Source organism: Phanerochaete carnosa (assembly GCF_000300595.1).
Source record: "Phanerochaete carnosa HHB-10118-sp unplaced genomic scaffold PHACAscaffold_9, whole genome shotgun sequence".
In the NCBI taxonomy this organism is placed as follows: Eukaryota; Fungi; Basidiomycota; class Agaricomycetes; order Polyporales; family Phanerochaetaceae; genus Phanerochaete; species Phanerochaete carnosa.
Genome location: NW_006767636.1, coordinates 1,961,691 through 1,987,648, shown reverse-complemented (window position 1 = coordinate 1,987,648; position 25,958 = coordinate 1,961,691). Strand labels below are relative to the sequence as shown.

The 25,958-nt window shown below is 55.1% G+C and overlaps 12 protein-coding genes across 12 annotated transcripts in view; 2 read left to right on the top strand and 10 right to left on the bottom strand.

Annotated features, from left to right (window-relative positions):
- Positions 1-66: 66 nt before the first annotated feature.
- On the bottom strand, positions 67-2,880 carry PHACADRAFT_151099 (uncharacterized protein). The gene is made up of 10 exons (XM_007399833.1): positions 2,517-2,880; positions 2,318-2,467; positions 1,758-2,264; positions 1,555-1,706; positions 1,076-1,499; positions 909-1,019; positions 765-846; positions 560-707; positions 370-502; positions 67-313 (listed from the first exon to the last, which is right to left on the bottom strand). The coding sequence occupies exons 1-10, from the start codon at positions 2,661-2,663 to the stop codon at positions 188-190; spliced, it is 1,980 nt and encodes a 659-aa protein (XP_007399895.1). The 5' UTR covers positions 2,664-2,880; the 3' UTR covers positions 67-187.
- Positions 2,881-4,808: 1,928 nt separating this feature from the next.
- Positions 4,809-6,874, top strand: PHACADRAFT_199609 (uncharacterized protein; the record flags this gene model as incomplete). Its single annotated transcript, XM_007399832.1, has 10 exons — positions 4,809-4,977; positions 5,084-5,433; positions 5,468-5,548; positions 5,598-5,758; positions 5,807-5,985; positions 6,038-6,057; positions 6,109-6,156; positions 6,198-6,379; positions 6,439-6,730; positions 6,788-6,874. 10 exons carry the CDS (start codon positions 4,809-4,811, stop codon positions 6,872-6,874), a joined length of 1,569 nt encoding a protein of 522 aa, XP_007399894.1.
- Positions 6,875-7,067: 193 nt separating this feature from the next.
- Positions 7,068-7,796, top strand: PHACADRAFT_262590 (uncharacterized protein). The gene is made up of 4 exons (XM_007399831.1): positions 7,068-7,397; positions 7,446-7,540; positions 7,595-7,687; positions 7,739-7,796. Exons 1-4 carry the CDS (start codon positions 7,099-7,101, stop codon positions 7,783-7,785), a joined length of 534 nt encoding a protein of 177 aa, XP_007399893.1. The 5' UTR covers positions 7,068-7,098; the 3' UTR covers positions 7,786-7,796.
- Positions 7,797-8,325: 529 nt separating this feature from the next.
- On the bottom strand, positions 8,326-9,822 carry PHACADRAFT_128288 (uncharacterized protein). Its single transcript, XM_007399830.1, has 4 exons — positions 9,516-9,822; positions 9,285-9,458; positions 8,781-9,212; positions 8,326-8,721 (listed from the first exon to the last, which is right to left on the bottom strand). The coding sequence occupies exons 1-4, from the start codon at positions 9,557-9,559 to the stop codon at positions 8,445-8,447; spliced, it is 927 nt and encodes a 308-aa protein (XP_007399892.1). The 5' UTR covers positions 9,560-9,822; the 3' UTR covers positions 8,326-8,444.
- Positions 9,823-10,434: 612 nt separating this feature from the next.
- On the bottom strand, positions 10,435-12,085 carry PHACADRAFT_262581 (uncharacterized protein). Its single transcript, XM_007399829.1, has 6 exons — positions 11,948-12,085; positions 11,834-11,888; positions 11,739-11,783; positions 11,646-11,686; positions 10,962-11,582; positions 10,435-10,897 (listed from the first exon to the last, which is right to left on the bottom strand). Exons 1-6 carry the CDS (start codon positions 12,016-12,018, stop codon positions 10,672-10,674), a joined length of 1,059 nt encoding a protein of 352 aa, XP_007399891.1. The 5' UTR covers positions 12,019-12,085; the 3' UTR covers positions 10,435-10,671.
- Positions 12,086-15,371: 3,286 nt separating this feature from the next.
- PHACADRAFT_262580 (uncharacterized protein) lies at positions 15,372-15,762 on the bottom strand. Its single transcript, XM_007399828.1, has one exon. The coding sequence runs from the start codon at positions 15,745-15,747 to the stop codon at positions 15,478-15,480; it is 270 nt and encodes an 89-aa protein (XP_007399890.1). The 5' UTR covers positions 15,748-15,762; the 3' UTR covers positions 15,372-15,477.
- A 966-nt stretch (positions 15,763-16,728) lies between these two features.
- On the bottom strand, positions 16,729-19,378 carry PHACADRAFT_212696 (uncharacterized protein). Its single transcript, XM_007399827.1, has 15 exons — positions 19,040-19,378; positions 18,975-18,982; positions 18,854-18,918; positions 18,690-18,800; positions 18,560-18,642; positions 18,322-18,500; positions 18,186-18,269; positions 18,067-18,132; positions 17,998-18,012; positions 17,894-17,939; positions 17,786-17,817; positions 17,528-17,719; positions 17,357-17,469; positions 17,130-17,301; positions 16,729-17,047 (listed from the first exon to the last, which is right to left on the bottom strand). The coding sequence occupies exons 1-15, from the start codon at positions 19,179-19,181 to the stop codon at positions 16,985-16,987; spliced, it is 1,371 nt and encodes a 456-aa protein (XP_007399889.1). The 5' UTR covers positions 19,182-19,378; the 3' UTR covers positions 16,729-16,984.
- Positions 19,379-19,433: 55 nt separating this feature from the next.
- Positions 19,434-20,420, bottom strand: PHACADRAFT_212695 (uncharacterized protein; the record flags this gene model as incomplete). The annotated part of the gene is made up of 2 exons (XM_007399826.1): positions 19,434-19,900; positions 19,966-20,420. The coding sequence occupies 2 exons, from the start codon at positions 20,418-20,420 to the stop codon at positions 19,696-19,698; spliced, it is 660 nt and encodes a 219-aa protein (XP_007399888.1). The 3' UTR covers positions 19,434-19,695.
- A 1,069-nt stretch (positions 20,421-21,489) lies between these two features.
- Positions 21,490-21,678, bottom strand: PHACADRAFT_101932 (uncharacterized protein; the record flags this gene model as incomplete). Its single annotated transcript, XM_007399825.1, has 1 exon — positions 21,490-21,678. A coding segment is annotated over one exon (189 nt), but the record flags the coding sequence as incomplete, so codon positions are not given.
- A 158-nt stretch (positions 21,679-21,836) lies between these two features.
- PHACADRAFT_212694 (uncharacterized protein) lies at positions 21,837-22,269 on the bottom strand (the record flags this gene model as incomplete). Its single annotated transcript, XM_007399824.1, has 2 exons — positions 21,837-22,054; positions 22,109-22,269. The coding sequence occupies 2 exons, from the start codon at positions 22,267-22,269 to the stop codon at positions 22,006-22,008; spliced, it is 210 nt and encodes a 69-aa protein (XP_007399886.1). The 3' UTR covers positions 21,837-22,005.
- Positions 22,270-23,458: 1,189 nt separating this feature from the next.
- On the bottom strand, positions 23,459-24,147 carry PHACADRAFT_187445 (uncharacterized protein; the record flags this gene model as incomplete). Its single annotated transcript, XM_007399823.1, has 3 exons — positions 23,459-23,817; positions 23,843-23,994; positions 24,117-24,147. 3 exons carry the CDS (start codon positions 24,145-24,147, stop codon positions 23,494-23,496), a joined length of 507 nt encoding a protein of 168 aa, XP_007399885.1. The 3' UTR covers positions 23,459-23,493.
- A 790-nt stretch (positions 24,148-24,937) lies between these two features.
- Positions 24,938-25,958, bottom strand: part of PHACADRAFT_262572 (uncharacterized protein) — a 4,037-nt gene continuing 3,016 nt past the window's right edge. Inside the window, exon 9 of the mRNA XM_007399822.1 lies at positions 24,938-25,072. Coding sequence (XP_007399884.1) covers positions 24,986-25,072 — 87 coding nt within the window. The 3' untranslated portion in view covers positions 24,938-24,985. The remainder of the gene's footprint in view (positions 25,073-25,958) is intronic.

Below are 25,958 nucleotides of genomic sequence, written 5' to 3'. Positions count from 1 at the left end.
ACCTGCTGCTCACTCTTTGAACCATACACATCAGGCTGCTCGCCCCCCACTCCACAAAGTTTCGAGTGCATTTGTATGCGATTCTTGCTTTAAAGTTATATACGTAACTATACAGGTAATTTTACATAAGTGCACACTTTACGACACAACATTAAGGTAGTCTAGCCACATGGAGAATCCTTTGAGTCTAGCAATGTGCTGCGGCAACCTTGGCTTTGATGACCTCAACGATCGACGGGTCTGCGAGCGTACTCAGGTCGCCGAGCTGGTCACCTTCGCCCGCGACCACCTTACGCATGATGCGGCGCATGATCTGCGGGAGGACGCGTGTATCAGAGGCAGAGCGTACGAAGTACTGAGATTACGTACCTTGCCCGAGCGCGTCTTGGGCAAGTCGGGGACGATGTAGATCTTCTTTGGGGCTGCGAAGGGCCCAATTGTCTTCCGAACTTGCACTGACAATTCTTTCACGAGGCTAGCCTCGCTGTCATATTCGAAGTCACTGTAGACGCTCTCAATATCAATATCGAACTGGACGCTGCGAGAAGCAGTAACGCACGGTTTCAAGGTCGCAAAGGCGTGGACAGACTGCCCAGTCAGTTCGTCGCTTGCGCCGATGACCGCCGCTTCAGCGACACCATCGTGAAGGATGAGTGCAGACTCTATTTCGGCGGTGGAGAGGCGATGGCCGGAAACGTTTATAACATCTAGGGCAAAGGAGATGAGCGGCACATACATGGTGGTGCAGGATGTTCCACACGTACCGTCAACACGACCCTTAATCCAGATGTATCCATCTTTGTCGCGGAGTGCGCCATCACCAGTGAAGTAATATCCAGGGTACGGCTGTGACGGACAGGTTAGAACACTACACAGCCAATCAGAGCGTTGCTCGGCGAGACGCGCACCTTGAGGTACACATCGAGCCATCTGCTGTGGTCTTGCCAGACAGTACGAGCAATGGAAGGCCAGCTACGCTTGAATGCTAGCACGCCCTCAACACCATTGCCTTCCAATTCCTGATGAAGACGGCCCCGTTAATTTTGCTGCACCCATCGAGTGCCTTGACACCCACCTTTCCGGTGACTGGGTCTAGGAGTGCAGCCTCCATCCCAAAGAACGGGACAGTCGCAGATCCGGGCTTGCACTCGATCGCTCCTGGGAAGGGAGCAATGACGACAGTTCCCGTTTCCGTCTGGAAGAACGTGTCGACGATGGCGGCCTGCCTCCGTCCGACGTAGTCATTCAGCCAGTGCCACGCCTCGGGGTTGATGGGCTCGCCCACGCTGCCGATGACGCGGAGCGTGCTCAAATCAGCCTTCTCTACCCAATGTTCTCCGTGACGGCGGAGAAGACGGACGGCAGTAGGTGCGGTGTAGAAGTGCGTGAGCTTATGCGTGTCTACGACCTCCCAGAAGCGCCCGGGCGTCGGGTATACCGGAGTAGACTCAAAGACAATCGTCGCTACACCGTTCGCCAGGGGACCGTACACGATGTATCTAGTGACATTCAGTACACCATCCGTACCACATGGTGTCTAGAGAGACGACGTACGAATGCCCGGTGATCCAGCCCATGTCCGCCATACAGCCGAATCGGTCGTTCTCGTGGACGTCGAAGACATACTTGAGCGTAAGGGCTGTATTGAGAAGATAGCCACCAGTGGTGTGCACGATGCCCTTTGGTTTCCCAGTCGAACCAGAGGTCTGCAACGAAGACATCAGACAGGTGCACGACCAGAGTGAGTAGGGCCTTACGTAGAGGATGAACAGAGGGTGTTCTGCCGACAGGAGGGCAGGCGGGCAGAAGTTTGGGACTTTGGCCGTCTCCTCGTGCCACCACTTGTCCCTTCCCTCGGTCCATGAGACCTCGTTGCCAGTTCTCCTCAGAACGAGAACATGCTCGACCTCGGGGCAGGCCTTGAGAGCGTTGTCCACGATTTGCTTGATGGCGATGGTCTTGCCGCCGCGACGGCCTTCATCTGCAGTGATGACGACCCGCGACTTGCAATCATTGACACGGTCCCGAAGAGACTCCGACGAGAATCCGGCGAACACAACAGCGTGGACAGCACCAATGCGCGCGCAGGCCAAGAACGCAGCGACGGCCTGCCAAGTCATGGGCAGGTAGATGGAGACAGTGTCGCCTTGCTTTACGCCCCACGACTTGAGCACATTGGCGACGCAAGATACCTCGCGAAGGAGTTGTCCATAACTGATCTCGACGCTCTGGCCGGGTTCGTCGCCCTCGTATATGATAGCAGTCTGACGTCATTCGTCAGTGGATTACCATAGATACGGTAGACACGTCGCTGCACCTTGTTAGGGTTACGATATGCCCATCTATCAACACAGTTGTACGAAGCGTTCAGGTAGCCGTCGGGGAACCAAGTGACATCGCCGTGCTCGAAGCTACCGGACCTTACGGTATGAAAGGGGATGTCCCAATGAAGAGTCTCGAGAGCCATCTTGGAGACGGGTCAGCACAGGTACTCAAATAGCTTCGTAGACGCATACCTTCGCCCACCAATTGTCAGCATTGGGACCAACACTCTCGGCATGTGCCTTCCTGTAAGCTTCTATGTTTGGGCCAATGAAGGGCACCTCCGGACCATCCTGAAGACGGGATGGGATGGGATATATGGAAACCGACTCCGTTGACATCCCGCTGTTTCAATACAGTTCGGTGAAAAGATAAGAGTTGGCGAAGATAAACACAACACAAGAAACTCGACTTGGCGAGAGAAGGTCTCGAGTCTGCTCGCTTTATAGCGCAGCGCTCAACCTAGAATGCTCCGGACATAACCTGGTTCTGGCACGATGTGACTTTTTCGAAAATACACAGCGCTTTACCCCTGGTGCCATCTGTCATACCATAAGTATCCTCTGACACGACTTGCAAGAAAATTTACCTACTAGAGTAGTCCGAGGAATCGGCTAAATGGGAAGCCCGCCCAGTAAAGTGAATTTGTGGACATGGCGCACACCACAAACTAAAAAGATGGAGTGCGCAAATCCGGGGACTCTGAATTGATAGAGGAAAATTTACTCTCTCGGCCCCTTGTGCACACCCCAGCCCGGTGATACGTGTTACTCGTATCCGGCGTGGTGACCATTGATATCTTGACACGGCTCGTACGGAGTGTGCCGTTTCAAGTTCCAGGACGAATCATGATTGCTCTGATAATGGTGGTACACCGACCGACACGTTTGTCGTGCGGCGGGGCTTGTATGAGCGCCGGTACGCTTGACATCGTTGAGTCCACCTGATTAGGATCTGCATAGCGCATGCATACCACTCACCTCGCCTGAGATGCGGATCATCGCAAGTAGCGGATCCGCCCGCAACGGCAAACTGCTTTGGACACGTCGCAGAGAGTTCAGAAACATCAGAATGTAGCTGTAGCGGGGTTTCCAGGTGCCGCTTCCATGCTCGGATATCCAGAGGGGCAGATCGCGTGTGGAATGTCTGGAGATGTCGCGTTCGACGGCCAGGATTCCAAGGAAATATGGCATACCGGCCACTGCAATCATCACAACGTTGCTACTGCGCCTCGAATCATCTCAAACGTTGGCGGTTAGGGTGGATGCCACCAATCAGTCATGCTGTGGAGGCTGCGTAGCATGTCCTTTCGTATTAAAGGCTTGGGGTAGCGAAGATGTGCACGCTGTCCGGTACTGTAGTGGGAGCGGTCAGGTCAAGTTCACCCTCGGCGTCTGCGGCCGCCTGAGCTCTATGGGCGTCTAATAGCTGAATTGGCGCTTATATTACATAATGTGAGGATGGACATTCTCAACGAATGCAACTTCCACTTCTCGATCCTCAAGGCCTCAATAAATGAGCACATATTATTCTGGTATGTGATTTCTCTAGTTCTTGGTGAGTTAGCTGCTGGCGTAGTGCTACTGGCCACTTGCTGAGAGTAATGAGATTAATTTCGGTGCTCCGCCCGAAGGGTGACAACTTCCACTTTGTAACAGGTGAGCCCCGGTGGCAGCACGAGGCTATCGCTTATGTCAGAAGCCTGACATGCTGTTTTCCCTAGAGCTCGACTCTTCTATTCCAGATGCAGAAGAATACTTCGCGTCTCGGCGAGGATTGAGGTCAAAACGTCCGGACAAAATCAGGCATAGGGCTTAAAATTGGGTGAAATTCGGGTGGACTTCTGGTCCAGTTGTCGGAGGCCCTTCTACCTCAGGCTCCTACGCACGCCGTCTTTCCGAGCGAATGCCTGCGTATAATTGCAAGTCTCGCAGAACTCGGGACGCCATGTAACTAGCCAATCACGAGCGTCGTCTCGTGTTATGTAATGTACTTTCTTTTCAGGACGGTCATACAAATGGGATTTCAATACCTCCTCGCAGAATCAGACGATCTCTCACTATCTCACTCGGAAAGACGGCGTGAGTAGGATCCTGCTCCTATCTACGAGACATGTCGCGGCATCAGCAGAAAAACCGTCCACCCCTGCAGCCACCGTGAGCTGGCTCGAAACCATCCCATCGAATCGTGGCTTACCTCGAGGTAGATTGCTAGCGTCGGCTCTGACAAGCAGACAATGACTCTGGACTTGTAGTCTCAGACTCCGGCACAACAGGCGCTATGCATGGCATGTGTCTCATTTTGACTTCTCACGCTCTAGTGTGTTTCGAATGTTGCTGGGCTCGATAGACTGAACCCTGCACTGCGATATCCAGCGGAGGCGAGGCTTGTGCTATAGATACCGCATATAAAGTCTCGCTGTCGTCCCCATTTTCACTACGCCGTCCTTCCTCTAAGACAGCCGACTGGTACGCTATTTCTGAGCGATGCACATCAAGTCCCGACTACCGGACCTGCCGCCCATCCCGGACGCGAATATCTTCGATTTGCTCTTTACATCCTCGAGCTCACAAGGCGCACAGATCCCGGATTACACTGTCTACATTGATGCTGCCACTGGGCTCAGGCACTCGTTGCGCCAACCATTACAAGTTCGTGCGCGACGCGGCGAGGCCGGGGACATCGTCGGCATATTCAGCCACAACTGCGTGGTGCTTTGAACTGTTGGGCGTGTCGTGCGCTGTGCTGACCGCAGTAGCAGAGCTTGCGAACGCGCTCCTCGCTATAACGACGCCCTTCGCGAATTCGTCGACGTATGCCACAGTATACGAGCTCACACACGCCTTGCGGACAGCAAAGCCGAAAGTATTGTTCGTGCGGCCGGCCCTGCTTCCGATTGCACTCGCTGCCGCGAAAGAAGTTGGTTTGTCCGAAACCCAAATCTACATCCTGGAAGGTACTAGCAGCGATGGACGTCTGAGTTCGCAAGGCTTGGCCAATCGCGTCCGAAAGGGTTCTATTGCTCGAGAGCCCATCCGCCCCGCGAAGAAGAACACGCTGACATACCTCGTGTCCTCGAGTAGGACTAGCGGTCTGCCGAAGGGTGGGCTGGTATAGTTAGATCACACTGAAAATTCCTATCTAGCTGTCATGGCTTCCCATGGAAACGTTTGGGCGACGGTGCTCATGGGAACTGTATGGGAGCAAGGGGGGGAAGTTCCTTCAGGTGCGTCTGGACGCCTTGATTGTCGCTCTTCGATTGATCCTCTCCCTAGCTGACCTCGCCGAAAGAACCGCCAATCGCGCTGTGTTTCCTGCCGCTCTACCATGCCTACTCACTGAACGTCGTCGCATTCCGCATGTTCAGCATCGTCCCTTTGACTTACGTCATCATGGATAAGTGGAATACCAGTGCAGTCTTGAAAGCGATCTCCAAGTAAGACATGCATTTGTCAACCGCCAAATTGTTCTTACTCAAATGAAGGTACCACGTCAATATCCTCGCGCTAGTCCCATCTGCCATGCACCAGCTGCTTAACCATCTCGAATTTACTAAGACCGACTTTAGCTCCGTTATCAGCACCTCATGCGGGGTGGCGCACCTTCCTACGACACTGCGGGACAAATTCTTCTCGCGTTTCAACAATGGTACACTTTGGGAAGGTCTGAATCTAATTTTTTTTCTATGAGCCAGATCGCTAACTGCGCCGCAAAGGGTACGGCACGTCAGAGGTGGTAAGCCAGATTGCGTCCGTCTGGTCAATGCATCTACTGACACACATTCAGACTTTGGGTATTTCTCGCAAGACTATCAACGGCCTGTTTGGCTTCAAGGTACTATCTCGACATGCGGCCTCCTCAGCTCTAGCGTCGAGGTCCGCACGATTCGCGAGGACGGCTCGGAGGCCGACGTCGACGAGCCTGGCGAGCTGTGGGTCAAGGCGCCTGTCGTGGCGCTTGGCTACTACAGGAACGAGAACGCGACACGGGAGGCGTTCGTCGACGGCTGGCTGAGGACAGGAGACTGGATGCATATCGACAAGAACGAGTTCTTGCAGTACGCTTCACTCTCGCAAGGGCGCGCTCGTTACCATGCTGACTTCGTACGCTACGTAGCTTTGTCGAGCGCAAAAAGGACACATTCAAGGTCGAGGGAGCGCAGGTGTCGCCAAGCGAGATAGAGAATGTCCTGCACGCGCAGCCAGACGGGCTCATTATCGATGCATGCGTCGGCGGGGTGTCTAGAGGTAGGACGTCAGACGAGAAGGTTCCGCGGGCTTGGATTGTGCTCAGCGACGAGGGTAAGCAAAGAGGGGCCGAGGAGACTGTCAAAGTGCTGGAAACGCGAACGAAAGAGAATTTAAGCCCATACAAGTGGCTGCGGGGCGGATTTGAGGTCGCCGACGTGGTAGGATCTCGCCATCTTTCGTTGACAGGATCATTCTTCCTAACATGAGCCGGCCAGATTCCAAAGACTCCGACAGGCAAGATCTTGAGACGTCTGTTGCAGGAGAAGTTTGAAGCTCAGTACGTGGCTAGAGCGAAACTGTAGACTTTTCGTTGCAACTGCGACGAGATCTTCGGTTTGTCTACGTGCGTCTACCCTCTCGGCAACTACCGATATCCCGCAACTAAGCGACAGCCACCGTGCCAGCCCCTTCCTCCTGACCATATCTCTTGCGGTTGCAGGTCAACCGCCACTCTCTATCTACCGCATTGTACTTCTGCCGGACATATCTACTCTGCTTTGTTGGATCTATCTGGAACTGCGCAGCGATGGCTTGTCTACGCTTTTTGACTGCTCTCTCTCTTGCTGTGGCTCTCGGCGGAACTGGAGCTTTGTACGCCGGCAACTCAGGCAACAGCACCTCGCCCTATACCGAAAGCGTCTCCAGCCGCGGTTTCTACGATGTCTACGACGATCCCGATAGCTTGTTGCCAGCTCGCCAACCGGACAGCACGGACTTCGGCAACAGTAGCAGCACCCTTATGTCTCGAGATGTCTGGAGCCCGAAGATCATTAGTCCTACCGCGAAATCTGTGTGGGTGGCTGGCACCACTACGACAGTCACCTGGTTTGTCAGCCCAGGTTGTCGCTTTCCGGACGGTGCTGATCTTTACAGGGATACGAGGAATCAGCCGGCGGATATCACGAACACCGAGGGCAAGATATTTCTCGGCCACGTCGAAGACGGTACTGACGAGCATCTTGACGTTGGTGTGTGCTTGTCGTCTTCGTTGCATTGACCCGCCGGGACGCTCTGCCTTGTAGATCACCCGCTCGCCCAAGGCTTCGACTTACGCGAAGGCAAGGTGCAAGTCGAAGTGCCGAACGTTACGCCCGGCAACGATTACATCGTCGTCTGTGAGTGAGGTTTTCGGTCCCAGTAGATGAAAGGCTAACTGTGGCCCCCAGTAATGGGCGACTCCGGTAACAAGAGCCCCACGTTCACCATCAACTAGCCTACGCCGCCCCCTCGTCCTAGCTTGAGAATCGCATTTATGTCTCATGTCATCAGATACCCTTCTCCGCTGCCGTGCGCACTGAAATGAGATCCGACCTGTCTTCTGGTCTGTCCGCGGTGTGCGAAGCCTATACAACGTCGGACCGTGCGGCGCAAAATTAAGTGCAGCGCAGATCCCCCTCAAATAGACCGATCGATCGATTCAACACACAGGCTCTTAATAAGCCTTGGTATTATACTTCACTCCGCCGGGCTCCCGCGGCACGCAGATCGTACTCATAACTTACGTACGGGCTTGTGGCAGGACTACGTGCGAGAATGCTTGTGTGCTCAGTTTAACTTGAAATCAGGATCGCAGTGTTCGCCTCGTCAGTCATGATCAGCTGGTATTGCCCCAGGGCGGTGCTTTTCAGCCTATGTGCATTGTCCAGTAACCTATCGGCTGAAGGCCAGCGAGACTAATCTGCTGATTGTCTTGTGCCGCCGCGCATATGTAGTCTGCCGACGGTAACTTACCGTCCAGCATACCCCACGGGGCAACCTCGTATCTGATTCTTGGTATGATCGCCCGCCGCAAAGCGCCATCTATTATCCAGAAGGTAATTATCTCGATGTTACATGAGCTCCGGGCTTCCGTTTGGGTTGCGCAGCGAGCTGCTATGATGTCTGGGTGTTCGGAATGTCAGCCCGGAACTTGAAGACGCGCTCGTTCTTCTCGTCCCCCTTGGTCGGCTGACCGCGCTCATCGAGCACCCAGATGTCCCTCTCGTAAAACGACACCGAGCCGTCACGGCGCACGAGGATAATCGTCGAGAGCCTGGTGCCGTAGAGCAGGCCGTCTGACGTCTCGGACGCACGTACCTGCATGGGCTCGATCTGAATGGTATTTCGCAACTCTGCACGCGCACGCGGCGGATGCTCGCTTCGCCAGCTTCTCAAAAATAAGCATCGTGCCGTCAGACAGTACGAGCGAAGACAGCGGGATGCACGCACGTCAGCAGATGAAACAGGCGCTGCACGAGGTCGGCCTCCGTCGTCTCCGGCGTGACAAACTGTAAGACGTCCGAGAACATCGATGAGCCAAGGCACACTTTGGGCCACGCCTCTGCGCCCTGGCCTTCCACGCCGTTGGACAGCGCGCCGCACCGGCGCTCGTTGTCCGCGAGAGGTCTGCAGGTGATCGTGCCTCCCCCACCACGGTTCGTGACGCAGGCGGCGTCATACGACAGCACGCCCCCGGGCGCAGACGCGGACGCCCGTGGTCCGAAAAGCAGGAGGTTGAAACCGGCGTAGGCCCTGTTCTCGCGCACGACGTGACCGACGTGGTCCTGTAAGCTCTCGCCCGCGCGGTCGGGCAGCAGGAATGCCGACGCGAGCGCGCCTCGCGTCGACGTGTACGACAGGTGCTCTTCGGTGATGTTCGTGCTGGGGAAACGCGACGACGGCACAGTCAGGACCCTATGACGCACGCAGGAGCAGGAGTGGGGTCTGACGTACAGAAACGCGACACGCCCAGCGCGGTTGACCCCGAGCCACGTCCCTCCCGCGCTCAGGTCGCGCCCTGAGAGTACGTTCCCACCAGGCTGCTCGGCGATATCCATTTCGAAGCCGTGGAAATGGGCCGCCGTGGTGGGGCGCGAGAGATATTCATCTCTGTTTCCACAGAGGATCCTGCGGACGGCGTCAGGCGTAATGCGAAGCACGGCAGGGTCAGAGTGACGCACTTACAAAGCGTAATCCGGGTGCTCGAGTGACCAGAATCCGACACACATCGTTGAAATGGATCTCTCACCGTGTGTGAACGCACTGTGTGGGTTGTAGATGGATACTAAGACCGTGTGTGTAGATGGAGAGGATGCGGACGGAGGTCAAGTCAAGACTCGAGTCAGTGTAGCCGGCATCGGGGATTAACTCATGGCATCGGCCGAGTCGGCCTAGGCTGCGAGAGATGACAAGAGGCGACAAGGTATCCTTCCCAAGGGGGCCGCTCAGAGCTGCCGCGGGCAGCCTGCAGGGTAAGACAGGGAGGAAAAGGAGAGGAAGAAGATGGAGGGTGTTTCATTACGACACTTCGTATTGCTTCGAAAGTCTTGTGCTGTGCACGCGGTTTGACCTCAGGGTCATAACAAGGAACTCAAATAAGTAACAACAAACGAAACGGAACTAATGGAGAGCTTAGTCAAAACGTTGGATGCCGCCCGATGCTTCAAGTTGTTGCTCGCGAGGCTGAGTCAAGTGCGGCGGGCAGCACCGCCGAGCCATGCCGCTGAGCCATGCCGACGAGCCGTGCCGACGAGCGCCTCTTGCCCAGTCAGGCAGGCGCGCCCTCCCAGCCGAATAGGCCAAGGTTGCATGTCGGGCAATGAAGAAGCACCCGGAGCTACACTCAGACATTGAGACAATTTCCAAGGGATATTTTGCAAATAATGCGCAGGCAGATAAAGACACGTTTATAGGACCACCAGCTAGACTGCGGCTCGTTCGCAGCAGGAAAAGACTAGACTCGGCTACGGCTTGGGCAGCGCAAGTTAGAGTTTCATTACGTCGTGACTTGGGGCAAAGTTTCCACCATCGGAAAGAACCTCGATGAGCCTGCCTCGATACCTTCTGCTTTTAGCGAACAAGCTAGATGATCACACATGATGCATGATGCATGACACTGTGTATATATATCATGGCTGCATGAATCGTAAAAAGGCATTACACAAGTACAAGCGAATCATCTACATAATCATAGTCTAATATGCACACCTGCTGGATCTCCAGGGAAAGGTAGAGCTACACGACGACCAAGATACTAATACGACCGAGGGAGCGAGCCAAGCGACGATCAGCATGCATGGGGGAGACGCAACGACCCGTGACGCAGGGGGGACGGGAGAAGCTAGTTAATCTGATACGACTTGTGATACATGCTGCCGTCGCCCGGCGACACGGGGAAGTACGAGTCGTACTGGCTGGCGGTCGCCGAGATCGCGGGCCAGTCGTGGTGGATAGGCGCAGCCATGCTCGCATGGCTCGACGTCGAGACGGGAGAGAGCAGCTCGCTGTCGGGCGGCGTCGTGAGCCCGTCGAAGGGCGTCGGTGGTGTGGCCTCGCCTGAGCCGCCGCTGCAAGGGCAAAGGGACGATCAGCACGCGGAGCGCTGTGAGAAAAAAGGCGTACGGGACTTACTGCATCAGATCGTTGAGCTGCACGATGCGCTTCAAAATCGTGCAGTTGTGCCGCGCGACGTGCTCCGGCAGCTGACGGAGAAGCTCGACGGTGCTCTGCAGCTGATGCGTGAGCGAGATGAGCGGCGCGCCTGCGGCCGGGTTGGTGAGGCAAGTGCAAGATGGGTCGGTCGACTCCGGCGTGCGCATGCCGTATGGCTGGTGGTAGTACACGTCTGAGGCAGACATCGAGAGGCTTGATTGCCTTGTGTTTGGATAGCTCATCGACGAGCTCGAGGAGGTCGAGGGAGAGTATTGCAGGTCACCTGAGCCGCAGTGGGTGTCGAAAGCGAGCTGTGGCGCGGGAGACGGAGACATGCGGTACAGCTGTGGCTGTTGCTGCTGCTGCTGCTGCTCAGCAGACTGTTCTTGCTTGACGGCACCCGAAGACTGGTTTCGTTGCCGTTGGAAGAGAGCGGTCCTCCTTGTTGACCGTGAATGCCACTTCTCCGACGCGTCACCGTCGCAGAAGTTGGGATCTGCCCATCGTGGGTGAGGCTTCCCCCGAAGCTCACGGACAAGAGACTCGAGCTCTGCTATCCTGTTGCGCAGACGAGTCGTCTCGTCGATGTTTGGGTCATCCCTAGGATGGGAGAAGCGAAAACTTCAGCACGTGGGAATGGCAAGGAGGAAGAAGCGCACGTACCTCGCAGCGGGGTCGTCAACTTCGTATACACAAAGGCCGGTCTGCAGCGATGGTCAGAATTGGAACATAGCAATGTTGTATGTGGATGCGTACCAGGCCAAGTTGGATGCAACGTTGGCAAGGGCGCTTCCTATCGCACTGCTCCGGGGTTAGCCTGGGGGTGGGGAAACGAATAGCGGGGCACATACCTTTCGCTTGGAAGTGTGGCAGTTGAGGCAAGACTGGGTGGTCCGGTTGCGACGTCTGTGTATGTCGAGAATGATCAGCGATCTGGGTTTCCTTATGCGAAAGCTTCGTCATACCGCTTGCGGTGGTCGATTTCGACGCCGAGGTCGAAGTCCATGATTTCGCCTTTGAATTGCACTGGAGCCATTGTGATGGTGCTGCTCGATGAGGAGTCGGAGCTCATACAGTAGAAGATTGGTGGGAGGGCCTGTGAGGCAAGAGGAGTGAGGAGCGAATGAGATGTTGGGAGGAGGAGACTTTATGTTCCTCGAGTAGCGCCAAAATCGAGGTTAAATGATGTTGGGCTTGAGCGATGCAGCGTTTGGACGAATTCAAAGAGCCCGTGCCGAACTGGGACGGTGGTCTACACGCTCTGTCGTCCCTGAAGTTCTAATTGATTCACTCTTTCTGAAGGGAGATTTCCCCGGCGCCTTAGTATAACGTACAGACAACCTCACCCGGCACGACAGCCGCTCTCGGGCTGATTAGATTCAGATCCCGGCTCCCTCGCACTCTCAACATTTCGCCCCGCCGCAGACCTCGGGGTGTCATCAATCACGACATGCCACCTGCCCTGCGGTCCCCAGGCACCGTCCCCAGCGCACACTGCCATGCGTCTATTATTTCCGGCCCAAACACTAATGACATTCACCGCCGGGGATTCTCACCTTCGCATCCTTCCGACGGCAGCGACATCGACCAATCTCACCTGATGATCGTGTGCCATCCGCACACCACCACCCCTAGGTCACCAGTGTCAGCGACGACCGGGGCCCGCCTCAGCCCGACGACGATAGGACACCGCTCCGGATCTCGTGCCGCCTCTATGCTCGTTTACGTAATCCCCAAGCCAAAACGTCGCGCACCGGTTGTTCGCGCTTCGCGCCCGTCGTCCCGAGCGGACGCATCGCCGGACTCCTCGTCGATCAAAGCGCACCGAAACCTTGATTCGGCATAGCATCCCGCTGCCGCTGCCGAGGGGAACGCCTGGGAGGAGTGGCGCGCCGGAGCTTCGTGGTACAGTATAGCCGCGGGAGGAGCGTCGAAGAGGGACTAATGAATCGGCTGATGGCCCAATGGTGTCCTCGAAACACCCAGGCGTCCGTACGCCTTCGGCCCTCCACGGCGACTCTTCCCTGACAGGCTTTGTCTGGCGGAATCGCCGTAAAGGGACCGGAGCAGTCGTGATCGAGCGGGCAGAGATCACGCAGCCCACGCTGCTTGCCATCGTAAAGAGGGTGCAATGTGAAAGCACGTCGTCGTCCCACCCCCGGCTTTCGACGGGCGTCGATCGCCCGTAGCAGTTACTAGCGCACACAGGCTCAACTTCCCAGCCACGAGAGCATAAGCCAGGTCTGGGCGACCAACGCGGCAGAATCAGAATGTGGCGTTTCAGTTCATGATTAAGGGCCCCGGCGAATGAGAATGCACGTTGTATTGTGTGGATTACAATAGCGCTGTTGCCGTAACCGCACATATGAACACGGGTAAGCAAGGTTGTCGTGGAGAGGGCACAGCGAACGTTACTTTCGGAAGGTCCGCCATGCCTCGGGCGAAGCTATAACACCTGTGCTCGAGGGCGTCAGACTGGCAGGGGAAGGGGTGCTCAAAAATACTCAGGCCTGCTACACAGTGCGCCAAGACCGGAAAGGTCCGGCGCTACGACCCTGAGGCACGACAGAGGCTTGCCTCGATTCTGCTCGCCAAAAAAGCTGACAGCAGCGCCCGAAGGAGAGCAATGTAGCGTAAAACCCGAGACAGAAGACGTTCGCGGGCACTACAGGGAACGGCAGGCGACGCCCGCGCGTATTGGGCTTGCTGGCGACCCGCAGGGCGTAGGGGCGAGGGGTCGTGGGGCAGCGCAGGAGCACGACGCTGTGGCCGGCTCACGAGGCCGAGAGGCGCCCTCTCCGGGAGAGCAAGCAGAACCGACCGGGTGGTAAAAGGACAGATGGACCCTCTGGAAGATCCCTCATCAAAAAGAACGGCACGGACAGGGGAAGCCTGGGATCGCCTTTCGCGGTAAATGTCAAGCGAAGTCACGACACGGGTCACGACAGACGGCACAGGAATGGGGCCTACGCCTCCGAAGCTTGTACGAGGGCTATCATGGGTTGGCGTCGACGACCCTGGATGAATACAGCAGGCTTGCCTGTATCAGGTTTGCCGTCGCGGCGAGGGGATGCTGCAGCATGCTGCGTGCGCAGTGATGGTTACAGGCCTCTTCCGCGTAGGCTGGAACGATATGCTGGACTCGGCGGATCAAGTACAGAAGAAGGCCAGATAGGGGAGACACATGAAAACATCCCAGAATGAAGAATAAGGTCACCATAGACGTAATAAAAGCACCGGAAACTTCATACCAGCTTGAAGCGTAACCGCTGCAGCAATCTAGAGCTCACGAAGGAGCCACTTCATAGCGTCTACTGTGCATCTGCAGATGGGCCTGTTACAGGCATGTGAGAATAGGGTTGGGAAAGAGGAAGGGACGAGGAAGTTTGTGGTTGACGCCCGGGAACCGCCCAAATGACTCTAAAATGGTTTTTGTTCCCACGCTACGGCAGAATGTGGGTTGGAGAGTGCTCCCGCTTGATCATGAGCTTGACCTTCAGTGTACCCTGCACAGGGCCAACAACAAAACTTTGGATACTGCATTACAGGGCTGCTTGAGCAGAAAAACTAAGGTATCTGTGGTTGGCGCAGATCTACACGCTGACTCATGTTTCCTACACATGTGTAGCCCTGGGGATACATGCATATGCTCGGTTCACATTGGGGCCTACCCTTGGACACGAAGCTCTCTCCATTCTGCCTTATCAGAACAGGGCGGCTCTCTCATAATGGCCTGGCCGTTGACACGGTCTTTTCTTGAGGTTTATATTTACATACACCGGCTGCTCGTCCGTAGACGACCCTTGACGAAGGTGGAAGGCGCACCCATTACGGCGACGGTCGACGCCACAAGTGCTACCAGCCTCGGAATGGCAGCGTGCCGAGTGTTCGCAATTGCTGTGCCCGCATCTCTCGAAACCCTATCTTACAGACCGCCGGCCGGAGAGACACAAGACCTGCCGCCAGCCCGCAGCATTGCAGCACCCGCGCCGCCCAAAGTCTCACGAAGTTCAAACCGCGCGCGGATATGCACGGACTGACTCACGCACGTTGCCGTCGTGCCGGCCGCGGCCTCTGCGGCAGCCCTCGCCCCGACGACCTTCGGAACGACGTGCCGGTGGCTGGAACGCCCAAATTTCCAACGCCCGTCTGCGCAATTTTGGCATGTGTAGTTTACATCGCACAGCTGCACGACGTGCGCTGCGTCGCCAGGGAAGAAACCCGCACCGGATCTTTCGCCGCATTCGCCTATAGCATTTTGTGTTCGCGTCTCTATCGCTTGCGAGCGGCCAGTTCGGCCCATGCATCCGCACGTGCTCTGTAACTGACTACCCGTGAGCCGTGTCATTCACAAACCTTGCACTTGACAAGTCAAAATAGAGACTGACAAAGATTTGATCCCCGTATCACGAAGACCAGGTTGCGAAGCCTGTTTCAAACAAAGTAGCAGATATTCTGTCTCGGACACTGCACAATTGTACGTCGTTTCTGGAGACTACCGCTCCCGCCATCCCTGGATGGACGACAAGAGCGCATCAGAAACAATTGCAAGTGCCCCGTAGGCAGTGCCGGATGTCGGTGCGGACGCTGTTCTTCCTCGCCTCGAATGTGTCGTGCTTTCAACCTTCAAGTGATGGCGCCCGTCGACCCTGAGCGTGCAACTGCGAACTGTGTCGGCGGACGCATATCCGTTTTGGGGGATCGTGCAAGAGGCCGCGCCGCCGCTCGTCACGAAGCACGGAGGCCGCCCGCGCGCCCTCGTCATTGCGTTCCGCGTCGCGAGCTCGTTAGCCGAGCATGACGTCGTGCGGGCATCTTGAAGGCCGCAGGAACTCGCGCGCTTGTGCCTGCGGTTCGAAACGCCGCGCTAGCTACACTGTAGCCTATAAGCTTCGCAGCTCGCGCAGTTCCCAGGTGGGGATCTCACACTCCCTGCTTAATCCGGATGCATCGAGAGGGTGGCGTCCGCCAAGACGCAGGCTGCCGTCAGGGTCTGCGCGGCAGAGGTTCAAGCATCGCAACCTGGGCGGCGGGCTGATCCCCTGCCCCATTTTCGCTTTCCCGCGAAACGGACTTCACTCTAGAGTTCGGAACATTCGCCCGCGCTGCCGGTCCTCGCTGCTCGATCGGTCCACCGACGATCCCGACACCGCACCGTCCCGGACATCCGAATGTCATAACCTCTGTTCATCCCGCTCGTCCTACTCAATTTCTACCCGTCCCCCCGCCCGGTTGTCCAACCTGTCAGGTTAATCATTAATTAAAAGGATGATCGCAGGCGAATACCAGTTGTATATTTGTCCTGTAAATTTGACCGTTGTCATCTCCGTTCCGTACAAGCGTATTTTGCCCAAGGACGTTCTGAGACTGCGACAAGGCCGCAGGGCCAGGCCATATATCGAGACTGCGCGACGTCGACAGTGCGTGAGTTGCCTTCTGCCGGAAGCGAGGAGCTGTTCCCAAGTACTTGGCCATGATCGCAACGCACGGCAAACGGCAGTACCGTCCCCCAATCTCCGCCAGAGCCCACAGTACACATCTCCTGGACCGCTCGGCCGGCATCGACGAGCAGAGGCCGATAGTTATCGGCACGGCCAGGCGGCCATTCCCTATTGGCCCTAACTCTATTCGCTGAGTGAACAAATTAGGGAAGCGCACATCACCTAACCCTCCCCCCATCGCCATTGTGGCCCTCGCAAATCTTGGAGATGAAAATAGACCGTTTCGCGCCCGCCCGTGCACGCTTCGCACATCTGATGCCGAGACACTTGTGCTGTGCCAAGCCTGCGCTTTGACAGATCGATCCGACGTCCCGAAGGTTGAACGGAATGACGAGCGGACAACAAAATCGGATATATTCCTGCATAGCTATGGCAGCGCATGAAGTCATTGACCAGATCGCGCCTCGCGTTCTCCCGCCCTGGACGACGACCTGACATCACTGGCCATGACGACACATGACGCTGCCCGCCCTGAAGCGTCGGGGGAGTGAGGCGGCTGTGCTATCGCACCTTGGCCTTCCGAGACCGCCGGCGCAGATACTTTCTGATGCCGGGCACGCCAAACTGTCAACAACACGGCACGAGAAGCCGGAGGGGTCAAAGTCAGTCACACGATGCCGACACGTCAACAAGACCGCGCACGCACTCTCACGGTCGGGTACAGCACGAGCAGCGCGCCGCCGACGGCCCACGCGACCTTGACCCGCTGGGGCAGCGGCACGGGGAACTGGCCCTTGCTCCACTTCGTGATCGCGAGCAGCTCTGTGCAGATCGTCGCCAGAAGGAGCCAGATGTGCTGGCCCATCCGCACCGCACGCCTGTCCGAAAGGGCCCATCAATGTCCGCACCTTCGGCAGACGCTGCCGAACGTACCTCGGGTCACCCACGTACTGATAGTACTCCCTCACCGCTGGAAGAGCACAGAGGAAGATACCCGCGAGACGGGCGGTCACGAACGGGTGCTCCGGTTCCATCCAGAGCAGGGTCTGGCAGGGGCACGGGCTCGCTTAGCACGCTGGCAGCTCAGTAGAACGTGCGACGCACTTTGAGATAGAACGGGTTGAGCTCGGCGGCAAGAAAGCCGGCCAGAAGCAGAACCACTGCGACGTAGTGCGTGAAATCAGCCGTACCTTCCCACTTGAACGTCGTCCAATCTGCCGGGGAGAACTGGCTAATCACCCTGCGAGTCTTGCCGCGAACGCCCCGGATCTGTCGGAAGCCACGCCATTGGTATTTCTGCAGGAGGAAATCCACAAGGACACAGTGAGCCAAATAGGTGACGTCGGTGATTCAGTGTCTTACTTTGACTTCGAAATATTGACATGTCTTCATGCCTGCACGGTGATAAAGGCATCTCGTGAGTCGCCGAAGACGCCTGCGAAGAACGTCATACTGATAAACGTGCCGCACCTAGGTAGGTTCCTAGCCAATTGCAGATAAGAACATCCAGCACCCACTGGATATGGTCGTCAGCGACCCAGCCACTGTTCTCTAACTCGGGTTAGGGCACGCACATGATCCCACCAGCACTAGATCACGAAGTGAGCTCGGCATGGCACGAGATGCGATCTAGAACCACGCACCTCGGCGAAATTAGCTAGCTGGTGTTGTAAGGAATATTCAGCGAGCTCGAAAGCGATGCTGAGAATCTGGCGACACATGTCAGGCGGTGTTTCTCGAGAGAAAACACACAGCATCGTACCCAACAGAACCAATAATCGCGAAGGATGAGTGCCTTTCCAAACCACCCAATCGCATGGGCTAGACAGAATATATCGACCGCATTCTGTAATATGCGATTCAGCCTCTGTAAGCCCGGTGATCACACGCACACGTACCCAAACGTTCTGAGGTGTAAAATCACAATTCTCGGCATAACTCTTTTCAGGCAACGGCTTTCCCAAATTGGGGTCGAGGTACTTCATCATTGCCCGAGCAGAGTTCAAGTCTTGGAACAGTAGGAAAACCAGAGCGAGTTCATATAACAAGTTGACGCCAAGGACCAGCCTCCAAAATACTGATATAATGTCGTGGATGAGCATCAATGAAGCTTCCAGGCAGGTAAATTGGCCGTACCGGGATGGGGTCTAACGAAGGGACCGTCGCGGAATTGGATGATGCCAAAGAGAAGGAATCCAGCGATAGCTGCCCATGCGCCACTGCACGAATTTCAGCTTCGGTCTGCCTGTAAGGATGGGGGACGTACACGCTACGCTTATCGCGACCTTCTTCTAGTACGTCCTGCGTAGTTGCGACATATGCCAGTATTGCCATCGCTACACCAAGAACGGACAGAGTAATGGGCTTGTAGAAGAACCTATCGCAGGACCAGTCAGCTCGAAGCCTCCCCCAGTCATCTCAAGTACGCACTCCACGCTGGTATCATGGACCTCTTGGAAAGGCACGATGCGTGTGTATGACTCTGTACGATTGGCCTGTCCATCGCGCTTCATCAGGGTCTGGAAACCAAGAAGTATATCCTAAAACTCACATCGTACCCTGATGATAACCATGTCAATGAGACACGTCCCTCAGACAGCCAATTCGATTACTCACAACGAACGGGAGTTCCATCCAAGCCAGGCGTTGGCTCCGGTCCCTCAGCCGTCGGCGATAGCGCCGCGTCCGACTCCTCCGCAAGCAACAACACATGCGACTCTGCTTCGCCCGCTGGATGCTCGGGCAGTGGGGTAGACATGGCGGTGGTAGAGCAAAATGTTAAACTCCAACATCTCCGGGCGTGCGCTTATGGGACCCAACGCAAAACGCGTGCATGTGCGTCATGGCCACCAGGCACGTTCGCGGAGGAGAGGAGAACATATCGGACTTAATGTCGCTGGAAACGCACGAGATAGTAGAAGTAGAGGGCAAGGAGAGAGCTGACAGGGACCCGGCGATGTGTAGAAGGCTCTTGTCGACGTCGACAAGCAGGCGCCCAAAACTGAAGTCCGCGAATACGGGTACAATATATTCGCGAAAGCATACCAAAATATGCAGGACATTGCAATAGAAACACCAATACATACAGCACGACGGTAACTCCATCGCACATTTGCCTCAAGCTCATCTACGAATGACAATAGTCGCTGCTCGCGGTGGGACCTCCATAGTTGCCAGCATTCTTGATGTGTTCCTGCGAACCCTGCGAACTCTTCCCGCGCTCCGGTAGTAGTCAACTAAGACTTGACCCCAGGCAATGACCGGCAGCGCCCCTAGCTACGTGCCGAGCTCTTTTTTCCGCTCTGCTGCAGCTTCAGCGCGTTCGCCAAGACGACGACACGGTGACGCAGTTGTGGACCACTGTTGGCGAGCACAGCGCGACCTGGACCAGCGTCGACAACAGGCGGCGGCGTCCTGCCGCTGCTCGGAGAGAACCAGGGTTCGGATCCTTCGCCGGACAGCAGATCAGGGTCAGGCCTGAGGCTCTGCTCGGAACGCCGACGAGCCCATGCCGTGCTGGGGGGCTCGTTGATTGTACGTACGGCGGGACAGCGCCGGTCCAGACCGGCACACGTTCCACCGCGTGGGCGAGCAGCCTCGCCAGTGCTGCCCCTTGGCTGCGAGTCTTGCCCTGCACGAGCATGTCAGACAAACGGGGTGGATCGTTACGGCATGCCGCATTCGTCCTCGAGGTGTTGACCGGTATGGGAAGCACCGAGACCGTACGCGTGCAGAAAGGCACATTGCGCTGCAGCAGGCGACACGTCTTGATGCGATAGTTATCGGCATTCGGGACGTCGCACCGGACGATACAAGAGCGAAACGCAGTCGACCCTGAGGTCGCGTACGCAAAAGTCAAATCGCTTGACAGGAAAACTGTGCACCCACTGAGAATCTGTGCGTGCCGACAGGCAATGTCCGGCGGCGAACATAGCTTTGTCAGCGCTCGGCCCACCGGGAGGAGGTCCGAGAGCGAAAAGGTGCGGGAGGCATGCATGAGGCGAGCTGCGTCTTCCAGGCCTGGTCGAAGGTCGAGTCCCGCCAGGGCTGCCAGCCCATGAGAACAATGCGCATCGGTGCCCAATATTTGTAAATGCAGGCGCTCAGGTTCACAGGGAACATGATTCCTCTAGACAGTCGAAGCGCAGCACGAGCTATCCATTGTTCTCTCAGCCGTAGAGTTAAACGGAGAGCATGGTTCAGGTGTCAGCATGGCTTGTCTTCTTGACTGGGTTGAATAGCGCGCTCGTCTACATTTTGGACTCCGGGGTGAGGCATGTTCTCGTCTACGGTGCACGTAAGATTGTGCATCGACGTTTACGTCGACGGCGGTTTCGGCGTCATGGGGAATAGTGGGGAAGGATATCGCAATAAGGGACGAACCTCAAGCCCAACCTCGCAGCCGTCAGCTGGCACAATCAGCATGCACGATATCTCGCACTTCTGAAGCTCTAGGATGATATTTGGCCTGTCGGCCTCACGAAGAGAAGCCACATAGCGTAAGATCTACGAAGAAGATGAGTGGCATTGAAGAAGACCTTCAGCGAGGGGCTCTACTCACCCAATACAATGGATGCATGCGCTGTTTATGTACTCCAGAGCTGCTAAGCTCTCTAGGCCGCACTGGGTTCCAACGTCTCCGCAACGTACCTCACAGCACACTATCCGCACTCCTTGCCGCTGAACCCCCTACGCAAGTAGGTTGAACCGGACCATCGGTCGCCAGCAAAGGCATAGCGTAGTTCATAAGAATATCGTCGCATAGCATCGCGTACAGACAGAGTCTGAGACAAACGTCGTCGTCGTCGTCCACAGGAGCAGAGTAACTTTTAGGAACAGTCGGGACAACAGGCGCTTGATCGTTCTGGAGATAAGCCTCTCGATTTGCCCCACTTCAGGAAACCTCAACATAAGATAGCTTCCAAACGAGAGCTCGAGCTCGCTGCTCTGTTATCACAGGCAAAAATGAAACTGAATGAACAAATATAGCTGGCTCAGAAACTCCCTGGCCTTCTCAGAGCTCGGTCCCGGGCCGCACGGGAAGGGTTTAAATGGCTACAGAGTGGTCATTGAACCTCCACTCCTAAACGAGAGGAACAACGAAAGAACTGCACGCTCGATATGAAATTGCCCCCAGATTCTGGCACCGGATACACTGGTTTTCCATTTCCACCTACTATGAGCTCTATGTCGAAGGCCGCGAGCACGATCGCTGTAACGATCCAGACGCTCGCCCCGGCGGCGTACCGGCCAGGGAACGTCCTGCATAGTTATAATAAACTTATGAAGGCACGGAAAACGCACAAAGGGCCTGCCTACGGCCATAGCCGAATGCAGTACCTGTCGGGAATAGCTCTGCGCCGTGCTGAGGAGGTACTGCTCGGGATAGAACCGCTCTGGGGTCCTGCAGACGTCTTCGCCGTTGGAAATGGCGTGAGAGAAAAACAAGTCAGTGGCGGCCCGACATGAAAGGAGCGTTCACCAAGACCGTGGTGTCTTCCGGGATGAACATGCCTCGGTAGGCGTCGTCTCGCATCAAACGGTGTGGAGGCTCCGAGAAACGAACAGAATGAGTGGTAGCGCTAGAGTTTGATATCGAGCTTCAGACCTAGCGGAACGACGGAATACCATCTGCACGGTACACTTGCATCAGCTGGCTGTAGACATAGACATGATGGCACTTACCTCCGTGGTTCTTGTGCGATGCATTCTGCGTAGGGCAGCGAACTACTGCCGTCACTGAAGTTAGGCAGCCACTCAGGACTAACGACGTTATCAATGCCTTTCTCTGCACTTTGGGGTGCAGCGGAAGCATGAACAAGATCATAGCCAAGATGCTCGCCCATATCTACGGACCGCGTGAGCGTATATGAGAACCGAAGGTACGAAACGCACTGTTTCTTCTCCAGCTAATCAAAACGGAACTAACTGGCTCAAACCGTGCGAAAAATTAGTGCGGGGACGCACTAGTGACCGACAAAAGTAGCGCGCGTGGCTACAAAGGGGTGTCGAATTTGCTCGATAGCTTCCTAACGACTTGCACTACTGGTACAAGTTATATATGGATTGTGTAGTACTATATTAAGGCTATGATTTGAGCTATACAAATTGCCAAATTGTGTAGATACTGTAGCACTATTATTGTTTTACTCAAAATATGCCACATTTCTGAAATATTCACAACTCTGCAAGGAGTGGTATGACTGATATTTATTATTGGTGATATATAGTAGCCTCACGCATAGACTAATGGATAAATTTTACAGTATACCCTCTCTCCTAATCAGTGAATTACAAGCCCAGCTATATTGGCTACTCTGTGCTGCATAATTCAGAAATTAGGAGTATAATGCTGGAAGCTTGTACAAGCTTGTACTGCTGTATATGACTTAGATAATACTATTACAATATAAGAATGTATAGTAACAATCTGTTTGTCTAGCTGTTCTTAATATACCCAATGACTATACAGTAAGGATGTGAGCCACTAGTGTAACATAGCCTAGAACTTCATGAGATGCACGGCATGTCAGCTATAAAAATGACAGGAGCATATTACCCATGTATAAATTGTTTACGAATAAAATTACATTTATCTCACTGGTATTTGTGGAGAGACAGATAGATCAAAATCGGAGCAGATTCTGAGGAAAGCAACAACAGCCTCCCGGTGCCTGCATAATTGGGCAATTTATATAGCTCAAAAAATAGCCTCAGTATAGTGTAATATGATACATATACAAGTTGTGCTGGTAGTACTAGCCATTGGCAAGGTATTGAGCAAGCTCGACACTCTTTATAGTCATGCGCGCTACTTTTGTCGGTCACTGTATCGCACTCGCCTTGAGCCGCTTGACCTGTTCCTCGGCAATACTCCCCATTGTGCTCCCAGTTTCCAGATGCATGGGAACAAAAAATAGTCGAGCAGTCCCGGCGGCCTGTCAGATGCCGGCGAGAGTGATACAGACCATAGTCAGTCGGGATACCAAGCTAGCTGTCGCTTGACCAGGTTAAACTTCGACTTGTCTCCGTCCGCATCGTAAGGTAATTATTATCTGTCCAGTGACAAGTCAAGGAGCGGGAAGGCCGTCAGCGTATTGAGCAAGCACCTTCGGGATTCTATGCGAGAGCTCAATGGAGGCATCTTGGTCCGACTCGACTGTAATGCCGTAAGTAATGTCAAGGGTGACACCGGCGGTAAATCTAAAAACATGTGCATCGGCCGCATTTCGTCTGCCGTTGGTGGAACATACCGACCTACAGGCGCATTGAGATAGTTCGTGGGTTTGTGATAGATCATATTCTTCAGCAGCGCGTGCGCATGCTGCGTCCGAATGGGACAAAAGGTCTCCACGCTTCTTTGCATTAAGAGTTTGCACGGCGACCTTACAAAACTACCGGGAGATGTATGAACCGTACCGTTGGAACGGAAGGGTGGTGTCTCACTCGATCCTGCATTGCCATGAAGCCGCGAGCGGTGGGAAGAATGGAACGTCCTGACAAACTCAGACCGTGGAAGTCGGAGCGATCACTGTAATCGCGCTTCTCTTCACCAAAAGGTCCATAACCGTCTGCTTGCTGCTAAGAATTATTATGGGGCTGACAAGGAAGCACATGCAGATGATATCCCCTATAGGGGTAATACAGATCAAGGGTTGATATCCATACGTCTCCCATCCAGTGGATTGCTTACCGTAGTGCTTCGGCCACTCGCGGAATGTCATTTCAGAATTGTTTGTGGGAAACACCCTCAAGTGTCTCAAGATGGGATCGGAGTGAGGATCAGGAGGAAGTCGTCTTTGTCCAGACCCTCTCCATATATCACGTAGAAGGACGAGTGCGAACAGGCAAGCAATCATATGATATCAACGTCTCTGAAGAGGGTAGTGCTGAGATAAGATTGGCGGACAGCGATACAGTACTGTTTCAGTACTAGTCTATGCCTGGCTTACTCTGATCAGACATATGAATTTGTGCAGTAAGAGAGAATTGTAAGTATCCCTGTAGAGGTAAGTACCACCTAGAAAGCGAAGATTTCTTGAGCTGGCAGAATAAGTGACCATCGCAGTAGTGCTAGCCATCCACACAGAGTTCGCATAAGACTATATGCCAATTTTCGGGCCCCAGACGTCTCGAGACATAAGGGTGCTGCTACTGTTGCCAAAGTCCGTACTGTCCGGCTGGCGAGCTATCAACAAGCTATTGGGATCATCATAGACATCATAGAAATCGCGGTCGGAGGCCTTTGGTGTAGGACGAGGTGCTGTGGCCTGAGTTGCCGGCGTACAAAGCTCCAGCTCCGCTGAGAGCCACATCAAAAGAGAATAGCTAAAAAGCGTAGACAAGTCATCGCTATGCAGTTTCAGACAGATACACGAAGCAGTGCAGATATGTCCGGCAGAAATGCAATGCAGTAGATAGAGAGAATGGCGGTTGACCTGCAACCGCAAGAGAAGGAAGGGGCTGGCACGGCGGCTACCGCTTAGCGCTGCGAGAGATCGGTAGTTGCCTTGACGCGCGCATAGATAAACTGAAAGGGAACGCATTGCAGTTGCAATCTATCTACAGTTTCGCTCTAGCTGCATGCTGGGCTTCAAATCTATCCTGCAATAGACGTCTCAACATCTTTCCCGTCGGATTTTTTGGAATCTGCTCGGCCCATGTCAGAACGAATGACCCTGCACACGAAAGACAGCGAGATCTTACCTCGTCGACGACCTCGAACCCACCCCGTAGCCTCTTGTATGGGCTCAGATTCTCTTTAGTCCACGTCTCCAGGACTTTAATGGTCTCATCGGCTCCTCGGCGCTTGCCCTTGTCGCTGAGCACAATCCAAGCCCGCGGAACCTTCTCGTCCGACGTCCTGCCACCAGACACCCCGCCGACGCATGCATCGATAATGAGTCCGTCTGGCTGTGCATGCAGGACCTCTTCTATCTCGCTTGGTGAGACCTGCGCTCCGCCGACCTTGAGTGTGTCCTTTTTGCGCTCGACAAAGCTACGCAGCACACGAAGTTAGTATGGTGACGACGTCCCTCATGACAGCGAAGCGTACTGCAAGAACCCGTCCTTGTCGATGCGCATCCAGTCTCCCGTCCTCAGCCAGCCGTTGACAAAAGTCTCCCGTGTCGCGTTCTCGTTCCCGTAGTAGCCAGGGGCCACGGTAGGCGCCTTGACCCACAGCTCGCCAGGCTCATCGACGTCGGCCTCCGAGCCTTCCTCGCGCACCGTGCGGACCTCAGCGCCAGAGTTGATGAGACCGCACGACGTGTCTGGTACCTTCAAGCCGTACAGGCCGTCAGGGGGAGTGCGAGCAAGACTGTAAGTCTGAATGTATATCAGTAGAGGTGTTGACCAGACGGGCGCAATCTGGCTCACCAGCTCCGACATGCCGTACCCTTTGTCGCGCAGTTAGCGATGTGGTTCATGAAGAAAAATTTGGAAACAGACCTGCCGTCAGTGCTGCGTTGTTGAAGCGCGACTGGAAGTTGTCCCGCAGTGTCTTAGGAAGGTGCGCTGCGCCGCATCCAGCGCC

Coding starts and splice junctions, on each gene's coding strand:
- PHACADRAFT_128288 (XM_007399830.1), bottom strand. CDS start 9,559: ATGTGTGTCGGATTCTGGTCACTCGAGCACCCGGATTACGCTTT. Junction 9,459..9,515: donor GAGCACCCGGATTACGCTTT/GTAAGTGCGTCA, acceptor CGCCGTCCGCAG/GATCCTCTGTGGAAACAGAG. Junction 9,213..9,284: donor GCTGGGCGTGTCGCGTTTCT/GTACGTCAGACC, acceptor GCGTTTCCCCAG/CACGAACATCACCGAAGAGC.
- PHACADRAFT_262581 (XM_007399829.1), bottom strand. CDS start 12,018: ATGGCTCCAGTGCAATTCAAAGGCGAAATCATGGACTTCGACCTCGGC. Junction 11,784..11,833: donor GCCACACTTCCAAGCGAAAG/GTATGTGCCCCG, acceptor ACCCCGGAGCAG/TGCGATAGGAAGCGCCCTTG. Junction 10,898..10,961: donor CAGCTCAACGATCTGATGCA/GTAAGTCCCGTA, acceptor TTGCCCTTGCAG/CGGCGGCTCAGGCGAGGCCA.
- PHACADRAFT_212696 (XM_007399827.1), bottom strand. CDS start 19,181: ATGTCTACCCCACTGCCCGAGCATCCAGCGGGCGAAGCAGAGTCGCAT. Junction 18,270..18,321: donor TTACACCTCAGAACGTTTGG/GTACGTGTGCGT, acceptor CGCATATTACAG/AATGCGGTCGATATATTCTG. Junction 18,133..18,185: donor GCGATTATTGGTTCTGTTGG/GTACGATGCTGT, acceptor ATGTGTCGCCAG/ATTCTCAGCATCGCTTTCGA.
- PHACADRAFT_262580 (XM_007399828.1), bottom strand. CDS start 15,747: ATGACGAGGGCGCGCGGGCGGCCTCCGTGCTTCGTGACGAGCGGCGGC.
- PHACADRAFT_262590 (XM_007399831.1), top strand. CDS start 7,099: ATGGCTTGTCTACGCTTTTTGACTGCTCTCTCTCTTGCTGTGGCTCTC. Junction 7,398..7,445: donor ACCACTACGACAGTCACCTG/GTTTGTCAGCCC, acceptor TGATCTTTACAG/GGATACGAGGAATCAGCCGG. Junction 7,541..7,594: donor TGACGAGCATCTTGACGTTG/GTGTGTGCTTGT, acceptor TCTGCCTTGTAG/ATCACCCGCTCGCCCAAGGC.
- PHACADRAFT_151099 (XM_007399833.1), bottom strand. CDS start 2,663: ATGTCAACGGAGTCGGTTTCCATATATCCCATCCCATCCCGTCTTCAG. Junction 1,707..1,757: donor ACCCTCTGTTCATCCTCTAC/GTAAGGCCCTAC, acceptor TCTTCGTTGCAG/ACCTCTGGTTCGACTGGGAA. Junction 847..908: donor GGCTCGATGTGTACCTCAAG/GTGCGCGTCTCG, acceptor TGTCCGTCACAG/CCGTACCCTGGATATTACTT.